Source organism: Lasiodiplodia theobromae (assembly GCF_012971845.1).
Source record: "Lasiodiplodia theobromae strain AM2As chromosome Unknown scaffold_12, whole genome shotgun sequence".
Lineage (NCBI taxonomy): Eukaryota > Fungi > Ascomycota > Dothideomycetes > Botryosphaeriales > Botryosphaeriaceae > Lasiodiplodia > Lasiodiplodia theobromae.
Window position 1 is genome coordinate 68,540 of NW_023336322.1, and position 20,358 is coordinate 88,897.

Here is a 20,358-nt window from a genome sequence, read left to right on the forward strand (position 1 = left end):
AGACTTTTTAGTCTTCTTTATTTTTATTACTTTAAATAGTTTGTATTTATTATATTAGTCGTCCTTTAATACTCGAACTAGATAAAAATAACTAGAGGTAGGCCTATAGCTCCTATCTTTAAGTAGTCAATCATCGCGCTCGGCACCGCCGCACCAGTATAGGTCGCGGCCGCTACACTGCTGGCAGCCGGTGTTGTTGTCGTCGTCGGCACGCTGTCGTCGGCCGTCAACACGGCGGCGGCGCTGCCTTTATTGGCAGTTGCCGTGGACGCGGCAGCCGTCGCCGTGGGAATGGTTGATAGCGTGGACGCCCCGAGCGTGAGCGTCTCCTTGGCCGCGCTCCTTGTGGCGGTGGACTCTGCGGAAGAAGTCGTCGGCTTGGCGGTGCCGGAGCTGCCGCTTCCATTCTGATCCAGTCTCGTCGGAACAGCCTTGGATCCCCAGAGGTCAATCATGGTCGTCGACGCGCCCTCGGAGCCCTCGGATGCTACGGCCAGGTAGGTAGCGGTGGGTTTGATAGCCAGGTGGTAGGCGGTAGCTTTGGTGCCGGTGCCGAGAGTCAGGGTGGAAGAAGGGGTCAGGGTGTGGCCGTTGACGATGATCTGCGACTTCGAGTTGTAGGCAATTGTGCCGGCCGGGATGGTCACGATGGTCTGCGGTGCAGGCTTCTTCGTCTGGATGGGGGTGGGGGTGGGGACGATGGCCGTGGTGGTACCGACGACGATGCGCGTGGTGCCCTTTTCGGTGTGGATGGCGATGGGCGTGGTGGACGCGCCGGTGCCAACGACGATGGACGATCCCGGCTCCAGGGTTTGGCTGCCGACGACGAGCTTCGACTCGGAGTTGTCGGAGATGGTGACGCCGCCGATTTCGAAAACCCGCTCCATGACCTCGGGGGCTCCAGTGACATGCGGTGCTGCCGTTGCCTTGGGCGAGTTGGTGCCGGTGGCATTGTTGGCTGTCTGGGTGGCCAGAGGATTGCTGCCGCTTACGATGAACCAGTGGGTGCCGCTCGTTCCAATGTAGAGTTTGGTATCAGATGTAGAGGGCTCAGCCGGCTGGTTGGTGGTCTCAGCTTTGGCCGCAATTTCCGAGGGCTGGAAACCGCCCCTAACGACCGTGGTATTGCTCCAGGAAGAATTCGTTGAAGCGCCATTGACAAGCGGAGTAGGAACTTTGTTGGTGCAAATCAGCGTCTGCTACTTGTCGGAAGTGCGAAGTGGAGGCATACGAGGCGTGAGAGGGGTCACAGCAGGAAGCGATAAAGGAATGATTGCTGCCCGCACGCCCGCGGCGAGCATCAGGAAACGAGTGAGTTCCATGGCCGGCACGGTCGATCGAACGGGGTGGGATCGGAAAAGAACTAAAAGAACGGCTTCGCTGCAAGGCAGCGGTGGATGGTCGTCGGCGGCGGAAGTATGCTGGGCTAGGGGGAGTAAATACATGAAGCCAGCCCGGTGCCCCACATTCTCCGCGAAATTCGATAGCGGCGTGGTGCCCAGAATAGCTTTTCCGACATACAAAAGGGCAACTGATCTGGCGGCATAGTGAGCACGGCCAATGGCGGGCGGTTGCGGACATTAGCAAGGAGGCTGCAAATAGTAGTAGTCTACCAATGGCGCCGCTGTTTTAAAACGCCAAGCAGACGCTTGGGCGGTCAATCATTTGCTGCATCATGCCACGCCAATGCCTTTGTCACGCCTGTTGCTTCGCCGCACCGTTTATCCGCCTTGTCGCCGGCGTCTTTCTTGCCATACTGCTTCGCCGTCTATCTCGCAGGCTGGGTTCCCGTTCAAAAGCGTCCGACATTATACATATGGACCTAACAAAAAGCGCACCACACCGCCCAACGCTCGAGCCCCTTATTTCTGTTCGCTTAAGTAGACTCGCGCACCCTTTCATTTTCCCCTACACTTATCTGTTCATCCTAACCAAAAAACGCAAATCCTGTGCGACCGCACCGGATTTAGATTGTATGGGAAAAAATCCAATGGCGGCCGCATACTTTCACCACCAAGTCGAATTTGCAAGGAGTGCAGGCACACAGTGTGGCCGGACCAGGTAGAAGGTCATTTGCAGGGCAGACACCACCGGATGCGCCAGAAGCTGGTAGAATCAATCGGCAGTGAGGTTAGAGTCTGGCACGGCGTGATCGCGTTTCCCAGCGAGCTAGAAGTCCCAGCCCGGGTACAACAGCCCGTCGCCGAGCTGCCGTAATTCAAAAAGGACGCCAGTGACTGCCAGTACGTCTGCAGGAACGAGAAAAGGATGAAAGAGCAATGGCGCATCACGCATGGATGAGATTAATTCTCTAGCGTTGGCATGTTCTTACTTGGATTACCGATGCTGTCGACTTCAAAAACTGCAAACTGCTTCATCTTCGAGCCAGAAGAATGGATATACCTACAGCGCACGAGACCTGAACTTAAGAGATTTCCATAGCCGCGCCCACCTTCCCATGCTCCGGCTGGCCAGGAAACTTAGCCGCATGTCTGTTCCTCTCAAAAATCCAGCGATGGCCGGGCAAGGCGGGGTCGCGGTCCCAGAAGCCATCGACCTCCTTCCTCTTCGCATCGATCAAGGCGCTGCCCTCAAGCACCCTCATCACGTGCGTCTCCTCGGGCCGCACAAAGTACACGAGGCTGTGGCGGACGTGGGCGCGCTGCGCGGCGGGCGGCGCGGCGACGCGGTGGATGTTGCTGCGGAGCACGCCGCTCGTGAACTTGACGAGCGCGTCGCCCAGGTTGATGACGGCGTGGCCCGCCAGCGGCCGCACCCACGCCCACGTCCGCTCCCGGCCGTCCTCCAGCACCGTCTCGCAGCCCCTGGCATCGACAGGGTCGCTGGGATGCTCGGGCGACGTGCGCTCGGGTAGCAGGACTTGGAGGCCGCCCAGCCGGTTGAAGAGGACGGTGACGCTGCCGAGGTCCGTGTGCGCGCCGAGCGTCGTTGTCTCCTGCGTCTCGGACGGCGGCTGCGCGCAGGTGAAGCGTACGTGGTCGCCGGATTCGTGCGAGAGGCGGTGCATCGAGGTGAGGACGCCGGGTTGCAGGCCCAGACGGTCGTTGAGCCGGGTGAGGAGGAACGTGCTGACGGCCTGGGCGTGACGGGCGAAAGATGCGAGAAGGGGCCGGTGGGGGGCAATGCTCTCCGGGGTTGGAGAGGGCGATTGGAATCCTAGAAGATCGTCCTTGGAAATCTGGTCATGTCAGTTGCGGCATGGGCGATGTGTCTTGAGCTCACGTACGTTAAAGAATTCATTCTGGTCGACTTTCTGGTCCCTGTCCATCTTAAGCACACCGGTCCGTTTGTATCTACAACCACTTGTCAGAACTTGTCATTCAGGGTGGCGTCATTGGTTGGAAGCTCACCCGAATAAGCTTTTCTCAAAGTTGGCGTCGTATTTGACTTTCTCCTCCAAGGGAAGGTTAAAAAACCCATCCTTAGCCATGACGACTTCTTTGGTGATCCTGTCCGCTTCCTCAATCAAAGCCTCTCCATCAACGACATACTTCCCTTCGTTTTTGTCGACAAGCTCGGCTGGACCAGTGCGAAGATCCAAGTAGAAGAAGCCGACATCACAGCTGGCGGACCATAGTCGGTCCTGCTCGGCTGAATCTCCCTCAAGAAGCTTCTTCAACGAGATGCGTAAAAGGGGACAGGTAGGAACATTGTTGGGGAATGGTGGACAATCGTCGAAGCTGGCATTGTCTACCCTGGACTCGGCGATGGCCATCTTGAGAAGTAAAGGATGCCCGCCAAAGTAGCTCTGCAGTAGATGATGAGACGGAAGAGGACGGGGTCCGTTATATGTTGCTATGAGAGAGGCTAAATGTAGTCTCGGTCCGGATTGCATTGCTCTGTAATGCGTCACATTCGCAAGCATGCTTTCTATTAGCGGGTGATCTACCGTCTCTCACCGGTATCTAATAATATGCTAGGCCTTCATCACGCCCCTGCGATGCACTAGTGTAGCATATGGTCGGGAGTTGACTCGAGGCTGGTCCGTACCGTCACCGTGCACTTCGACAGAGAGTAAGTCTACCTGTTATGTTCGATCACTTGTCAACGTGCAAGTTAGACGTTAAACTTTAACTAAGAGCCAATCAGAATTGCACATTTTAGATGTAGAATCAACGAAAAACGTCTGGAGAGATTCGAAGTAATGGTTAGCTAAGTGTTCGTAGTGGAGAAGCTACTAAGATAAAAAAAAGTCTAATAGATCTGGCCTTACGGAAAGAAAAAAGGAAAAAGACGCTTACAAGTTATCTCGACTGATGCACAATCACGACTCATACTATGCGCCTTCCCGCAGCATGCACTACTTGGCGCCCCGCGATGGAAGTGCCGATCCAATCGGGCGGTTGATGACGTGAGAATCTTGGCGATCCCCCTTCCGCAACGGGCCTTTTCGCCCGACTTTCGGCAAAAATCCAAATGGAGACAAGCGAAATCTGGCCGTTGTTCGGGTGAAAAGACCAATCTGGCAATCATTCCCATGGCCAAGCCCGAACGTCACGCTCCCCACATCCCGCCCATGGGTTTTTTCCGCCACTGTTCGTAAAACATATGCTTTCCAACTCATTGCTTGCTCCAACTATCTCGGGCCTCGGGCTTGCCGACAAGCCTCGGCCCAATTTGGGGATGATTCACGGAGAAGCAGACGTGGAATTGCTACGTAGGCCATGCGAAGGACAAATCTCCACGAGTCGAGTGGAGCTCAGCTCCGACAGCTCCGCTATTTGTCCTCTCTGTTTTGCATCGGAACAGCGAGGGGCGCACGCAATATGTTGCCAAAACTCAGAATAAAAAGCACCATGCTCTGGCCACACAAGCTTTGTTTTGTTGTTGTCAAACTCTATGCATGGGCGTTCTTTTCCATCCCCTGCATTTCCTAGAGCTTCTGAATCTCCGACCGACAGTATGGATACGGGTCTGTCCTACGATAGCCAGTCTGAATCGCATTGGAGGCTACTTGTGGATCACGGTTTCGTGACTCCCCAGGTGCGCGATTGGCAGTATGAAGGCAGTGGCACAAAGAGCGATCCTTACGTGGTAACATGGTTGGATCAAGACCCAAGAAACCCATTGGAGTGGCCGAAAGGCTATAAATGGATGATAACTCTGGCGATGGCTTCTGCCACGTTAACTGTATCTTTTTGCTCTTCAGCGTTTTCTGGAGGTTTGCGGCCCTGACCCTTTTACATGGCTGTAGCATTGGGATTGGCTGACTTGGCGCAGGAGTCCAGGACATCATGGCAGAGTTTGAGGTCAGTCAGGAGATTGCTACGCTCGGCCTATCTTTATTTGTTCTCGGCTGGGCCGTGGGGCCGCTTATCTGGGTGAGCGATCGGAATCCCCTTGGTTGAACAAGGCACACGATTAACGACTCGGCACCAGGCGCCTATGAGCGAGCTTTACGGCCGGCAGTACGTCTACTTCGTGACACTCGGTGTTCTGGCCTTCTTCAACGCGGGCACGGCGGGAGCCCAGAACGTCGAAACAGTGCTCGTTCTCCGCTTCCTCGGCGGCTGCTTCGGCGCCTCCCCGTTCACCAACGCGGCCGGCGTCATTGCCGACATGTTCGCCGCACGCGAGCGTGGGTTGGCCATGAGCCTTTTCTCGGCGGCGCCGTTCATGGGGCCAGGTTCGTCCGTTTTCGTCGGCGTGGTTGCCAGCAGCTCTGCTAACAACACGACGGCAGTTCTCGGGCCCATTGTCGGAGGCTTCATCGGCGAATCTGTGGGTTGGCGATGGATCGAAGGCGTTATGGCTATTCTCTCTGGCGTCGTGTGGGTTCTTGGAACCTTCGCTGCGCCAGAGACGTACGCCCCGGTCCTCTTAAAACGGCGCGCGGCAAAGCTATCGCAAATGACAGGTATGGTTTACCTGAGCAAAGCTGAGAAAGACCGCGGGCCGACGACGTTGGGGCGAGTGCTCCAGACCAACCTTCTGCGACCGTGGGTTCTCCTCTTCAGAGAGCCGATAGTCTTTCTCCTAAGTCTCTACATGGCCGTCATCTACGGGACGCTTTACATGCTGTTCGGCGCCTATCCCATCGTCTATCGCGAGCAGCGAGGGTGGAGCGCTGGAGTAGCTGGCCTTCCTTTTATTGGCGTCGCCATCGGGATGCTCGCATCGGTCGTGTACAACGTCTTTATCGAAAACCCGCGCTACCTCCGCAACGTGGATAAGGGAGGCGGAGTCACCATTCCAGAAGATCGACTACCGCCGTGCCTGGTCGGGGCCGTCGCCCTCCCCATCGGCTTGTTCTGGTTTGCCTGGACCAACAGTCCCTCGTTGCCTTGGGCGGCAAGCACTGCTGCGGGGATACCGTTCGGCTTTGCCATGGTCCTCGTCTTCTTATGTAAGACCCCTGCGTTCCTACTCGATAAGGATTGCTTGAAGCTAACCACAATCTTGTAAGCGGTAATGAATTACTTGATCGACTCCTACACCATTTACGCCGCGTCGGTTCTCGCCGCGAACTCGGTCTTGCGATGCATCTTTGGATTTGCGTTCCCGCTCTTCACCACGCAGATGTATGCCGGCCTGGGTACGTGAAGATGCTCGAGATTATCGCCATTGAAGTCCGACTGACAGTCAGCATGTTGCAGGCATTCACTGGGCTTCGACCGTCCCCGCGCTCCTCGCCGTCGTCTGCTTGCCCTTCCCGTTCCTGTTCTATCGCTACGGTCACGTAGTTCGGAAGCGAAGCAAATTCGCAAGGGAAGCAGCGGAATTTGCGCGTGGGCTGAGAGAGAAAGCGACGACTTCGGACGAGTCGGATGAAGTGACGAAAGACGAGGAGTGAGGACTGAAAATTTATAACGATTTTGCTGTACAAAATAGACAAGACTACTACAGGTGACTACTTTGATAATGACGGCATCACGGATGGATCTTTGAAAGATTGGATCACGTGACTCAATCATGTAACCGAGCCGTCACTTGTATATATTCACCGATGTCCCTCATCTATAGTAATTAATCGAATCTCTCTCTTCTTCGCCTTTCCTTTGATCCTTAGCAGGATCGTGGATCCAGGGCGTTCGTAAAGGTGGATCTGCGCGGGTCTGGAAGAGACCATTGGCCCAATCGGCACTGGCGGACCATGAACCGGTGCATGATTCCGTCATTGAGCCGAAACAACTCCCCACTCAGGACAACGACTGATGGTTGTTTCCCCCGACTCGAAATCAGCTCAAAACGAAGCGCCCCCGCACTTCACCACAATGGAAGCGAACAGTGGCAGAGAAACGTCATTTTCCCCGGTCCAGTTCGACCCGGCCGAGATGGACCATTTGTTGCGGCGAAAACGGAAGGCTCGCGAGTTCAAAGCATGCTACCCGTGCCGGCAACGAAAGGTGAAATGCGATCAGGGTGTTCCGTGCAAGACATGCATAGGTGTGTTGGCTCCCCGTGGAATAAGGTTCTTTGTTTGACCTTGCGGCGCAGATAGAGAACATCCCGAACTCTGCATTTCGAAGCCCTCTGCCAAGCGCATGGACCTTGGACATGGACATTTGGGCGCTACTCAAGCCCCTGCCCAGAGTGGACAAGCCAAGGTGATCAGCGTCAGTGATTGGGAGGGAGTTGTTTCTACACTGAAAACAATTGTCACGGAGCTCGCCCAGCTCAAGAGTGTAATTGGCCAGAAACAGGGCCACTGCTGCTCGCACTGCCAGTGCCAATCACGTGCCGACGACGACGAAGGAGAAGAGCTTGGGCTAGTTCCCAGCCAGGGAATTCACGTCGCCACGGGCTGCAGTGGTCAGACGGTGTATGTGGGCAGCAATTCTTTCCCTGCCGTGGCCACGTCAATCAGCAGAGACGGCGAGGCCAGGGCACCGCTCCGAGAGCTATTTGCCAACGACGTGCTGCCACTGTTCGGCCTTGAGAACGAGTCGGCCACGTATCCGTTTGTCGACCTCTGGGGGCTGCCGCACGGCTCGCTCAGCCGCGTGCAGGAGCTCGCCGCCGCGCTTCCTAGCGATGCCGACTGCTGGACCCTCCTCAAATCCTACAAAGAAACATCATGGGTGCTGTTCCCCGTCATCGAGGATGTCGACGAGCTCGAGTCGGAACTGCTGCAGTTCCTGCTTGCCCGCCGTGCATCTTCGGGGATAACAGAGCGCACCATCTATGGCCGGAGACTGCACTGGGTGGGCCTTCTGTTCGCCGTGCTGGCGTCGGGCTCGCAGTGCTCGGGGCTGTCGCGGGGCGAACGCGAACTGACGTCCAAGGTCTACGTCTGCTGCAGCGCCGAATGCCTGCGCATCACAAACTTCCTGTCCTACTCGAACCACGCCACCATCCAAACCCTCGTCATCCTCACCAACGTCCTCTCCAACAACGTCAACGCCGGCGTGGCCTGGTCGCTCCTCGGACTCACCATCCGCCTCGCCCAAGCCCAAGGCTGCGACCAGGACCACGCCGAACCGCCCGCGCGGCGCCTGTGGTGGTTCGTCGTCTGGCAGGACAGCCTCATCTCGCTGACCTTCGACCGGCCCGCCGCAACGACGGCCTCGATGCCGCTACCGGGCGCCCCCTTGAACCCCTACGTCGAATCCATGTCGCTCCTCAGCCGCGCCGCCCTCGCCATCCTCGGCGAACGGCGGCGGCGGCGGCGCCCGCTCGACGACGCCCGCGCCCTGTCCCGCCTCGCGCAGCTGCGCCAGGACATCCAGGCCGCCACGCGCGAGTCGTCGGCGGCCCACCTGCGCGACCCTTCGGCGGCGCGGACGCGGCGCCAGCGCCTCGAGGCCGCCGCCGTGCACCTGCACCAAGCGCACATCGCGTCCGAGCTGTCCCGGCCCGTGCTGCTGCTCACCACCACCACCAGCGCCGGCAGCATCCATGCAGTCGACGCCGACCTCCTCCGCTCCTCCTGCCTCGCCGCCCTCGCCGCCACCGTCGACGCCTTCCTGCAGCTGCACGACCACACCCCGTTCGCCCGGCGTACGTGGATGGCCGTGTACAGGGCGCTCAGCTGCGCGCTGCTGCTGGGCGCCGTCGATGATGATCGGGACGGCAGTAATAGGGAGCTGGTTGCGCGCCTGGTCGACGTGCTGGCCGACCCTGCCGCAGAACTGGTCGACATGTCGCCGGCCGTGGGACGCGCGGTGGAGGCGTTGAGGGCTTTGTTTGGATTGGAGGATGGGCCGGGCAAGAGAGGGGATCGGGATGAGGTTGGGATGCGAGTTGGGGCTGATGGGTCTTGATCTTGTGCTTTGGTTCGTAGTGCTGGAGTAAGGGACGATATAAACAGGAGACGTTTAAAAAGTTATACCTACAATCTTACCTGGCTCTAGAAATCCCCCCTTGATCGAAGAGCTACAACTGTACATTTTTGACAGTGTTATTAGTTTCGATGTGCAAAACCGGATCTTAGTGGGCCCTCGCCGAGACTAGCGGACAATGGTATTTAGAATGTACCAAGCGCCAAAGATTGTCCATCGAGGCCCGATCTACATGGGCTAGATAACCGCTTGGCATCGAGAGCACGTCATAACGGGCCCACCCGCGTATTCGGCGTTAAATAATGCACCACTCGACTCCTACACATTCACAATCACAACCTAATATTTACTTTTTTACAAAGGAGCTCCCGCAGCAACCAAGATACTTTATCATACCATGACTCGCCAAACGCTTTCCCGGTCCTCCCGAGGCATGAAGAGAGCTGCAACGACATCAGGCCACAAGACCATTACCCATAGCAAACGAGCAAAGCCGAGCACCGCAGGCCCACCTCGACCGAAAAAAGAGGCTTCCCAGCAAGCCGAGTCTTTCGGCGCCCCCCAGAAGCTCTCGGACGCGAAATGGACAGCTTGGTCTCGCCACGCCGACTCGCCTCCGTTCCCATCGTTTGCCCGTCCGACGCGCGAGGAATGCTACACGGCGCACTCGATCCTGGAAGAGCTGCACGGCGACACGGTGCGCAAGAACTTCGGAGAGACGGACATGAACTACCCCATCGTCATGGACGCCCTGGTCGTCGCCGCCATCAGCCAGGCCACGAGCTGGGCCAACGCCCAGCGGGCCATGCGCAGCATGAGCGACGTCTACGGCTCGACCTTCGCCTACGACGCCATCGTCGCGGGCGGCGCCGACAAGCTGCGCGACGCCCTGCGGCCCGGCGGCATGCAGAACCGCAAGGCCAAGATCCTCATGGGCTTGCTGCACGACGTCAAGGCCCGCCATGGCCGCTGGGACCTCCAGTACCTGTTCGACAAGACCGACGAAGACGTCGTCAAGGAGGTTGTGAGCTACTGGGGCATCGGCTTGAAATGCGCCCATTGCCTGTTGAGCATCTGCCTGCACCGGAACCGCTTCGCTGTCGACACCCACATTTACCGCATCTCTGGTCTCTGGGGGTGGCGCCCGAATGACGCCGGCGTTGGCGATGCCCAGGCTCATCTGAACATCCGCGTGCCTGATGACATTAAGTTTGAGTTGCACTACCAGCTTATAGTACATGGCCGAGAGTGTCCAGTATGCCGCGGGAATGGCTCGGGCAAGCTGGCAAACTGTAAGTTTTGGACAAGATTTAGTTCGCTAGTAGATATTAGATAAGTAAAAGATATTTACTATCTCTACTACAAGGGGGGTCTAAAACTCAAACTATGCAGTACAAAAGAGGAAGATTTAAAGTATACGTTTATACACTCTAAAACAACATTACACCGTTGTAGTCCTATAGCTAGCAGAGATTTAGCTGATGGACTTCTCGTCAATTCAATACACAGTGTTCAAGAAACTTGATTTCATTTTCAGGCCTGACAACGTGATTTAGGTACAAATAAGTAGAACCATCTTCAGCACAACAACCTCCTCGAGCGATGCTATATCCGGGTCACCCGTGATGCCCATCCTCTCTGACATGTCCCAGCAAAATGGTCCTAGAGTCTGGACACTCAACAGCTATGGGCGGACGAAGACTTAGCGGCACCGCAAAAGTCCAGTCCAGAGGAGTATCTCATGTATCCAGACGCCTCGGACGGGTATCCGCTTCGGGCAAAGGTACCAGCAATGTACCAGCCGCACGCATTGGTGATCTCGCTCGCGACGTAGGCAACGGTGGGGGCGTCCATGAACAGCTGGCCGTTGCCGGTGTTGCAGGCGAAGAAGACGACGCCGCCCTTGATGGAGTAGTAGGCCAGGTGCGCCTGGATGTGGACGCCGCCGCTGACCTGGACCTTCATGTCGGCCACGGCGGCGTCGCACCCGGCGTGGTCGAGGGTGAAGCCGCACCCGCACCACTTGGTCCCGGCGCGCTTCTGCAGCTGGGCCGGGAGGTCGTACGTCTCGTTCTCGGTGGTGGGGGCCATCTGGGCGACGATGGTCGGGTTGGCGTCGTCGATGCCGGCGGACAGCAGCTCGTGGATCTCGTAGCCACGCTCGTCGATGGATGCGCGGTAGAAGCCGTCGGACAGGCCCTCTGGCAAAACGAAAGCCGCGGCGGCGGAGATGAGGAGGGGGAAGATGGCAAGCATTGTGGCTGGGCTAAGCTTGGGAGTGCTTGAGAGATGTAGAGGGTTCGAAAGAGGTTGTTCGGTGAGGCTTTGACTTGAAGCTTGGTGACTTGAGCAACAGCAATGGAGCAGACGGCCAGCTTTATACAACTTTGGACTCATCCTCTTCCAGAGCCTGCTCATGTCAGGGCAGCATCGTATGGTCACACCCAGACTTGGCAATAGCACTCGCTTAGGCTCAAGTCTCGATTCAATGCTCTCGTGCTGGGTGGATAGCACTCGCTTAGGCTCAAGTCTCGGTTCAATGCTCTCGTGGTGGGTGGATGGGAAGGTGAGAGCGTAGTGGCGTAGTTGATAGCATGTGGGCCGGACCGAGCCACTGGTGTCCGTGCGTCAGGCTCGGTTAGGGTCAATCCTTCCCAAGGAAGACTCACGGCGGATGTTACTAGAGTGGTTGGCGGCGTTTTTGAAAATAGATATTGTTGGCTGAACTGGAAATGTGGCGGGACTACAGCTTGCGGATCCACTAAATGGAAACCACCCGAGGCGCAACTGGCTAATGAACAAGACTTCCTCATCACTACAACAATCAAAGTCAAGAAGAAAGCCACTGTTGGCGCAATTCCTCAATCGATATTTGAGAGATGTCATAGCGAAGGCCGTGACACCCAGACGTAGGGGAGCTGCGTCAGCCTCATCTGAAGATATCGTGAAGATGGCATACAGTGTTGTTCGAAGCAAGCGAATGAATTTTCCGTCGAACGGGAAAACACATGGTGGGGGCCATTTTAGGTCGGTTGGGGTATCACTTCCTTTCGTATTCGCCTAAGGTTTTTTACACAGACAGTCTCACCTTGGTCATCCGAGCCGAGTGCCAACATCCGTCTGGATTTGCAGCCCTACAGGCTACAGGCGCCCACATCATGACAGAAGCGGCTCGGACATCACAACACGGAATGTTCCCGGTGCCTTGGTTCTATTCTGATCAGTGCTGACTTCGTGTCATCCGTCTAGAATTCTGCCAGCCAGCGTGTTAGCGTGGGGCGCTGTCCTGACCTGGGACGTGCATGGACATGTCGGCTAAATTTCTGCATTAAATGCCGCTTCCCCAGCCGAATGCTTACTGTATAGTTTGGGCGATAATCCCCGGGGCTTCAACGGTTTGGCTTGAAAAGAGGGAGTAAGGAGTAGGGCGTATAGAAAAATAGAATTTGCAGGCACTATGAGCAGGTGCGTATTGGTACGGGCTGTATGAGTATATGTAAAGAAATTATGCCAACTAAGCGTTCCATATGTGACTATGCGTGACTTTTACCGCTTAGTAAATCATCTTTACCAGCTTCTCGTATAGCTGGGGTGGGGCGTATACACGAGTGGGGCGAACATTCCAGTGGGTCTTCGCCCCCAAATTCTACGCTCGAAACATCGATGCTATTTTCCGCTTTTGGCGAGCATTTGCCCTTTGACTTCCAGGCTAAGATCTGAGACGAATTATAGCACCTGCCATTAATAGAGTCGTGGACGGCAGAAACGGCTTCTGTGGCCGAGAACAATTGAAACTCCTGTTGAGATACAATGCCCTCTTGAGATACGACCCCCAAATTTTCGCAGGATGCAGGATTTTCGAGCCTGGGCTATGCCCCGAAATCGTGCCCCTTTCCCGTAGCCACTTACTCGGATGCGTAGGATCAATATGTATCAAGAAATATAGTGGCGTGGTAGCCTCTCGCTACGTCTAGGGTCGCACTGCTCGGTTGCACCTCCATGGCGGGCTCCGGGTAGCGACCCATCTCTCGTCGGCAAACACATTGGCTGACACCCCGACCTCATGGACTGATTGTGGAGGAGGCAGGATTTGCGGTATGTGTTGGCTTCGCCGCCGGCATGCGTGCCCATGCAGCGCCAACGGTGGCAATAGCAGGGCCAGCAGGGACAGCAGTGGGCGCAACAGGCGTGGCCAGATGAGCTGCTTGGAGAACAAAGTGCCATGTTGGATGGAACGGGCGGGAGCAGCTGCTGTACCAAGGAATCCAGTTCACCATGGCCAAGTTCCGCGGTATGGTGCATGGCTTGCTGCACGACACTCGCCAGCTGCTGATCAGCGACTTGCTGATGGGTGGTGGAAGCTGCGGCGGCAGCAGCAGCAGCAGCCAGAGATGGAAGACAGGCGTGCCAGCAGTGCCATGAGACTCGATCAGAGACAACCCGGCTGAGGAGCGCAGGGGATGGAGCTTTCTACAGGACCAGCGCACCCAGCTGCCAGTGGATGGGAGAACTTGGCTATTCAACAGGATCATGGGAGATGTCCAAACAAGGGCCAATTTCACGCGAGAGAATTCAGAGTCTGGCGTCAGCAGGCAGGCAGTGGACGCTTACGCAGCGCAGGTGGCCGAGTTAAGGGAGAAGCTGCTGCTACTAATGCATCACTAGTGGGCAGATAGCAAGAGGGCCGGAGATTTTGAGCATCCGGCACAGTAATATAGCTAAGGGTGGGCACCGCAACATCTTCGTCGAGGATGGGCTAGTCGTTTTCGCAACGCGCTACTACAAGGGCTACGCCATGTCCGGGGATATAAAAGGCATCTATAGATATCTGCCCAGGGAGGTTAGGGAGCTGGTAGTATAGTATCTGTGGCTGGTCTTGTCGTTCCACCAGCGCATGCTGGCAGCAGTGCGAGGAAACGAGCAGATCTCGGCCCACATGTGGCTCTAGAGGCCGGGGAAAAGCGGTAGACAGCGGAGCGGATGAGGGAGGTGATGAAGCGGGAGAGCAGGATCGGCTTGGGCCAAGAGCTAACAGTCAGGGCGTACCGAGACGTTGCCATCGGCATCAGTAGGCGGTTTATGCGCGGCTCCAGCGCGTTCCGGGCCGATGAGGGCGAGGAGGACGAGCAGCAGCAGCAGATGGAGGAGGAGCAGGCAGCAGCAGCCATAGCGGAGGAGCAGGCCGGGCACACGACCCACATTGCCGGCTTGATCTACGCGCGGGGGATGATGGAGCAGGTGGGCGTGGTGGCGGAAAAGAGGCTGCTGTTCCGCGCTTCTAGCACCGACTGGCACCGCTTTTTGGGCTTCCAGTCGGCTTTCAAGCGTGAGGAGCCGGCGCTGAGGAAGAGAAAGCGCTGCACGTTCGAGGATGATGCGGACGAGGAGCGGCTGGACCGGTGGGCACGGCTGAAAAAAGGCAACGCGAAGGAGCAGCTGAAGAAGCTGATGGGCAAGGAGTGTTGAGGTACATCAGATCAGGTGACGAAGTAACGTGGTTTTAACACGTGATCGAGCCTTCACTTATTATATATATATCCTCAGCAGACCTTAGTCTTAGAATAATTAATTCTTCTTTCTCTCTCTTTCGTACTTCAACATTCAAAGCCAACAATAAGGTTTAAAGATTCTGTCCTGGTGCGCAAGTACTGGTATCTTCAATATCAGCCTTTCGGGAGATTCGATAGTAGCTAGGCGGACAGTATTGGAACATAACGTAGATGTAAGTCACGTCAACAGTCTGTTAGAGCATGAAGCGGAGCCTATTGTGCAGTTCTGACCAGTGCTGACCGGCGTCGGGAACGGATCATTCCATGACAGTACACTCGTTAATTAAACAGTAACGAGGGTCTTCAAGAAATTACCGCCGACAGAGAAAACATCGTGGAAGGTCGGGGGCGGCTGCCAAGCCATGCTCCACATGATGACAGCGTGTAGATATCCGCTCGCCCAGGCCTCGAAGCCTTCACGCTTAGGATATTGGCCGAGCCATACATTTCTTAGTTAAATCTTGCTCCGCACTGGGACACTTGGGACCGTTCGTGAGAATTGCACTGCAGCGCCGCGTGAGAAAAAATGGCGGAAGGGCGGAAGTGGGACGGCGGAGAGGCTCGTGAGGGGACAGAAGTTGAAAGCGCGTAATCGCACGGGATCACGTCGGTCTACAAAGATGATGTGGGCAAAGAAGATGCGTCATTGCGGGGTTGATGCGGAGGTGCGGAGGAAATGGGTGGACTCATTGGAGCCCAACATCCGAAGTGGGAACCCGTGCGCTGAAGTTCTCAATAGTGCACAACGTAAACGCTGAGAGGGGTGACGTCGAATTTTTGTTTAAGAAGGATATTCAGAAGGGCCCTCTATTCTCATCTATATGCATCAGTATAATTCAGGGCTGCAGCAGGAAAAAGCGGGCCGCAGTAGAGAAAAGCCGGTGGAAGTAGGGAAACGCAGGCAGCATCAGGCAACAGCCTTAGACTTCTGACTTACCGCCGCAGACTTTGCTTTGCCACCTGACCGATTCAAACCGCAACATCGCATGAGGGTCAGCTGGCGGTTGGCAGGCGCTCTACTCGCGTGTTTATTGGATGGGCCAGTCCTAAACATCAGTATACATATGTAATTTCTGCTCAGCCTCGAGCGCCATTGTTCTTGGAATGAATGTCCGTCGATACGTTGCCAGCCACTCACAGTGCCCGCTTTGCTCCACAGCCCGTGCCGCGCCTTGGCCTTCCACGATCTGACTTCAGCTTGTGCGACATGCATTGCCTTTGCTCTCGGCCTGGGTCAAGAGTGTGCTGAGATATTTTCCAAAATCGCATAATTCATTCGCTGGGGATTCCAGCCGCGCCACGTCTGGTGCACGGCCCATACATGCCCCGATGTGATGTGATAATGGAGATGAGCCTTTGTAAAGGCAGATTCCGCGCCTATAAATATAGTTTACTGCACCTCAAGCAAGCTGCAACTTTGGTTCCTTCACTGTGGCGATTCTCAGCCCAAAATGGCGCTTCAACGAGCCTGGTGGATGCAGTCATCGCCACAAGCTCCACAGCCGACGGCAAGCTCAAGTCCTCAAGAACCGCACAAAATTTGGCCTTGGAACCAATCAACCAGCCGATTGTCGTTCAAAGTCTTGGAGAGTTTCATCAAACAACATCCGGGTGACCACTGCAAAGTAGACAAATACGTCTACATTTCTGGAGCAGCAACCAGTGGATCATCGCTATGGCAGCCCTTTGAAACTGCAACATCAGCATCTGCTGTAATAGGCCTTATCAACAAGCCAGGTCGTACATCTGCTGTAATCGTTGAGTCATCCGACTGACGCCGCTGCAAGGAGCCAGCGGGCACAAAGAATCGAGTCTAGTACAGCGTCGTTCCGTCATAAATTATGCTGTTGCTAACTTTATTCTTAGCTGCATCACCGACGCTTCTGCCGAAGCAGTTCAAGCGCTGGCATTTGAACCTCTACTGGCTGCTATCGCTTTAGTTTGCTTACTCGTCCGATCGGGTTTTCCGAGACACGAACTACGAACCCGAGACGCGGACTACACCAAACATACTTCGGGGGCGGCATGTCCGAGGGCGAGTAGAAACTTTAGCGCGTGCCAGCAACAATCATCTCCTGTCCGGACACCTTATTTTCCGTCATAAACCGCCATTTGCCGCCGTCTTCCGCCAAGTATACTTTCTAAACTTCCGCTGTATCCGGTACATTGAAACTGGATGTCAACTCGTGACGAGAGCCTTTTAAATACGCATACATTCTAGGGCTAGGACTCACCAACGCCCCACTTCTAATAAATCGGTCGAAAATGGTTTCACAGCCGCTGAATGTATTGATTGTTGGTGGAGGTATCGGCGGGCTAACGACAGGAATTGGACTCCGTCGGCAGGGGCATCACGTCGAGGTATCACTGAAACCTTTTCATCTTACTATGGCTTCCTAACGTTATCAGATCTTCGAGAAATCAGACCTAACGAGAGAAAATGGCGCGGGGATAACCCTTTCGCCAAACTGCACTACTCTGCTCAAGCGATTCGACGTCGACCTCAAGTCTGCTGGCGGAACAGAACTTCGGAAGGTCAGTTCAAGTCGGCCAGCGAACTAGCAGAAAACTTATGTCCTCATAGGGTTGCTTCATTACTCCCACGGGAGAGGTTTTATTCGAGGCGGACTACGAGAAAGTCAAAAATGCTACACAGGCGGTATGAAACCTACCAAAACTTCAAATATACCGTCCCTAACCTCCAGCAGGATTACTTTTGTATACGTCGAGTGGACTTACACAACGAACTCAGGCGGAAGGCCACGGCAGCTGACGGCAAGGGGCCTCCTGTCCAGCTGAGTACGGGGTGCACGGTGTCTCAAGTTGACTGCGACAGGGGCATCGTGACGCTGGCCGATGGCCAGCAGAAGTATGGAGACGTCGTCGTGGTTGCTGACGGCAGTCATTCCAAGATCAGGAAAGATGTCACAGGCTGTGAAATTCAACCAATCCACACGGAGAAAAGCTGCTACCGTTGTTTCGCCTCTATCGCTGACATCAAGAGCGATCCGGAGACTGCAAGGCTTGTGGAGGCATCGGGAACCATGACCGAGATCATAGGCGATGATCGGAGGATCACATTTTATCCATGTTCCAACGAGTCCATGTATGTCGGTGCATTCTTGCCCACTTCAGAAGTCGGGCCGACACAAGAAGGTAGGATAAGGTATCCTCATGTCTTTATTCATGCTGATATCGCGATAGGCAAAGGCTGGGGCCGCTCGGGGAATAAGGCGGACCTTCTTGCTTCTTTCTCCGACTTTCCACTTCCCATGCGACAACTGTTGGCCAAAGCCCCAGAACATGGTATCAAAGTATGGGATCTGTTTGATTGCCCGGAGATTGAGGAGTGGACCAAGGGTAGAGCCGCGCTTATCGGTGACGCTGCTCATCCATTTCTTCCCTGTAAGTTCCTCTGGTTCTCCTGATGTCTTCGACTACATTACTGACTGCCGTGCAGACATGGGCCAGGGCGGCGCGATGTGAGTTTGCCCGGAAGGGTCCAACACATGATTGCTAACGCCCTCAGGGCGATTGAGGATGCAGCTTCAATTGCTGTACTGCTCCCAATGGGGGCCACTGCTGCTGAAGTGCCTGCGCGCTTGGAGCTTTTTCAGAGATGCAGAAGCGAACGAGTGCACAATTGTCTCAGGATGACTCGACTACGGGGGCGGGACCTTTCAGGAAAGCAGGGCCAGCTCCCTACAGGTGCGTCAGGCAAAGAATTTCTGAGTACATGCTGATGATTGTGCAGGTCGCGAAATGGCCGAATTCGCCAAGTATTGCCTTGACCACGATGAATGGGAGCATTCTTCGGCTATTTTAGGGGGTATTTGGTGGGAATAAGTCTGAATACGTAACTAATAAATGTTTTTTTGCCTCATGTATTGAAGCTTTAAACACCTTAGTTACTAGCCTTAGAGTCTCGTATTCAGCTCTGCTCACTCGTGATATAGAACAAACTTGAGCCCATCGCTCTTTTCTGATGTTCATTGACCACACACTGTTATGAACCCCATTATACTGCCCACTCCACGCCGTCATGCTCTTCGTATGTGCGGATTCACATGTTCCAACATTAGATCTTCTTTGGATCCTTTCCACCGCCCCGAATTTTTTCACTTCAGTTGCGGTTCAATTGCACAACTTGCTCAAGATGACATTTGTCTAAGCTCATGTTGAGTTGGCCCGCCAGAGCGAGTGCAGTCTTGATCATGTTCTTGATTTCTCTGCCATTGACCTCATAGTCGTCTCCAAGCTGCTGAAGGAAATCTTCACCCCAAGGCCGGCCAGATTCGGGGACAGGAAGAAGCGAACGCCAGATATGTTTCCGTTGCTCTGGAGTGAGAGCATCGTAGAAGAGCTTGAATTGAATCCGCGACTCGAAAGCTGGATCGAACTCACCCAGTCTATTCGTCATCAAAAAGATGACATCTGTTTTACGATAAGCTGACGCAATAAGATAATTGGATTCAAGACTTCGCTCACCTTCGTAGTACTCTATCAAGCGAAGGAAGACTATTGTGCGTTCATTAGTTGAAAAAGTAGATTCCTTAAAGGATATTTTTACCTGTCACCAATCCGTTCCTTGCTAGGTCCGCACGATCACGTTTAGCCAAGAATACATCCGCCTCATCCAGGAGTAGATATGCCCCCCAGGACTTTGCTCTGTTGAATATGTCTCGTAGCGTCTTGTCAGTTCTCTCTGTATCCGTGCCCAATTCACCACTCGTGATAGCGTAAAGAGGCTTTCGGTTGGGCTCGGCGAGTGTCTCTTCTGAGATTAGCACTATCACTACTTTTCGAAAGAGAAGAAGAATCTAACTTGCCGTAAGTGTCTTTCCCAGGCCAGGATCGCCAGCAAACAGGAACACGAGACCGAGGCCTTTCCCAGGAATGATGTCATCGAATCTCTTTTCTCGGTTAATGGCGGCATTTACATGGGCCGTAATCAAAGGTTGCATGATGTCTTTCTTCTCTTGGTCAACTTCCAGTCTCTCCAGAGCGTCGGCTTTCCGTTCGATCTCCTGAACGGAGTCCACAAGAAGAAATATCCACTTTTTATCTGAAAGAGAAAATTCACGAATCTTGGACGAGGTGATGAGTGCCTGTGCATCGGCAAGGGTGTCTTTCTGAATCTTTGAGAAGCGATCGGACACTTCAGCATCCGTGACTGCCCGTTCAGTTGTACTGTTAAATAATCGGTGTCGGCGTCTTGGGGTCCAGGGGATCTACGGAATGAATATTCGTCATATCACTGGAGAAGCTGCGCAAGGACATATAGTAAGCTTCGTAATCCTTTCGGTCTGTCTCATGGCTGCCACTATTGGTGTGTGGTTCACATGGTCGAAACTCCTCACAAGTTGGGTGAAATATCGGTCCAAATTACTATCCAACATACGACCATCACGAATATGAGTCTTGTAGTTAGTTCTGATAATATTGGAATCAGCTTGAGGGATCAATGGCGTTTCGTTAGCTTCTCAAACAGCGAGACAGGCCAGGCACTTGTCCCACTGCGCACAGTTTTGGAACTCACTGGTAGGTTGGTTTTCGCTGGGCTTAGA

The 20,358-nt window shown here is 54.7% G+C and overlaps 8 protein-coding genes across 8 annotated transcripts; 5 read left to right on the forward strand and 3 right to left on the reverse strand.

Moving 5' to 3' along the window:
• Positions 1-77: 77 nt before the first annotated feature.
• On the reverse strand, positions 78-1,322 carry LTHEOB_4488 (Phytanoyl- dioxygenase; the record flags this gene model as incomplete). Its single annotated transcript, XM_035513527.1, has 2 exons — positions 78-1,174; positions 1,232-1,322. 2 exons carry the CDS (start codon positions 1,320-1,322, stop codon positions 78-80), a joined length of 1,188 nt encoding a protein of 395 aa, XP_035374537.1.
• A 1,103-nt stretch (positions 1,323-2,425) lies between these two features.
• On the reverse strand, positions 2,426-3,736 carry LTHEOB_4489 (Oxidoreductase; the record flags this gene model as incomplete). Its single annotated transcript, XM_035513528.1, has 3 exons — positions 2,426-3,199; positions 3,248-3,314; positions 3,372-3,736. The coding sequence occupies 3 exons, from the start codon at positions 3,734-3,736 to the stop codon at positions 2,426-2,428; spliced, it is 1,206 nt and encodes a 401-aa protein (XP_035374538.1).
• Positions 3,737-4,923: 1,187 nt separating this feature from the next.
• Positions 4,924-6,814, forward strand: LTHEOB_4490 (MFS multidrug transporter; the record flags this gene model as incomplete). Its single annotated transcript, XM_035513530.1, has 5 exons — positions 4,924-5,055; positions 5,250-5,342; positions 5,401-6,367; positions 6,428-6,556; positions 6,618-6,814. The coding sequence occupies 5 exons, from the start codon at positions 4,924-4,926 to the stop codon at positions 6,812-6,814; spliced, it is 1,518 nt and encodes a 505-aa protein (XP_035374539.1).
• A 691-nt stretch (positions 6,815-7,505) lies between these two features.
• On the forward strand, positions 7,506-9,224 carry LTHEOB_4491 (C6 transcription factor; the record flags this gene model as incomplete). Its single annotated transcript, XM_035513531.1, has 1 exon — positions 7,506-9,224. The coding sequence occupies one exon, from the start codon at positions 7,506-7,508 to the stop codon at positions 9,222-9,224; it is 1,719 nt and encodes a 572-aa protein (XP_035374540.1).
• Positions 9,225-9,675: 451 nt separating this feature from the next.
• LTHEOB_4492 (Base excision DNA repair protein) lies at positions 9,676-10,908 on the forward strand (the record flags this gene model as incomplete). The annotated part of the gene is made up of 2 exons (XM_035513532.1): positions 9,676-10,534; positions 10,895-10,908. 2 exons carry the CDS (start codon positions 9,676-9,678, stop codon positions 10,906-10,908), a joined length of 873 nt encoding a protein of 290 aa, XP_035374541.1.
• An 11-nt stretch (positions 10,909-10,919) lies between these two features.
• On the reverse strand, positions 10,920-11,498 carry LTHEOB_4493 (uncharacterized protein; the record flags this gene model as incomplete). The annotated part of the gene is made up of 1 exon (XM_035513533.1): positions 10,920-11,498. One exon carries the CDS (start codon positions 11,496-11,498, stop codon positions 10,920-10,922), a length of 579 nt encoding a protein of 192 aa, XP_035374542.1.
• Positions 11,499-14,321: 2,823 nt separating this feature from the next.
• On the forward strand, positions 14,322-14,708 carry LTHEOB_4494 (Helicase; the record flags this gene model as incomplete). Its single annotated transcript, XM_035513534.1, has 1 exon — positions 14,322-14,708. The coding sequence occupies one exon, from the start codon at positions 14,322-14,324 to the stop codon at positions 14,706-14,708; it is 387 nt and encodes a 128-aa protein (XP_035374543.1).
• A 2,348-nt stretch (positions 14,709-17,056) lies between these two features.
• LTHEOB_4495 (FAD binding domain containing protein) lies at positions 17,057-18,637 on the forward strand (the record flags this gene model as incomplete). Its single annotated transcript, XM_035513535.1, has 8 exons — positions 17,057-17,077; positions 17,201-17,326; positions 17,376-17,450; positions 17,500-17,947; positions 17,996-18,196; positions 18,252-18,273; positions 18,321-18,499; positions 18,546-18,637. The coding sequence occupies 8 exons, from the start codon at positions 17,057-17,059 to the stop codon at positions 18,635-18,637; spliced, it is 1,164 nt and encodes a 387-aa protein (XP_035374544.1).
• Positions 18,638-20,358: the final 1,721 nt, after the last annotated feature.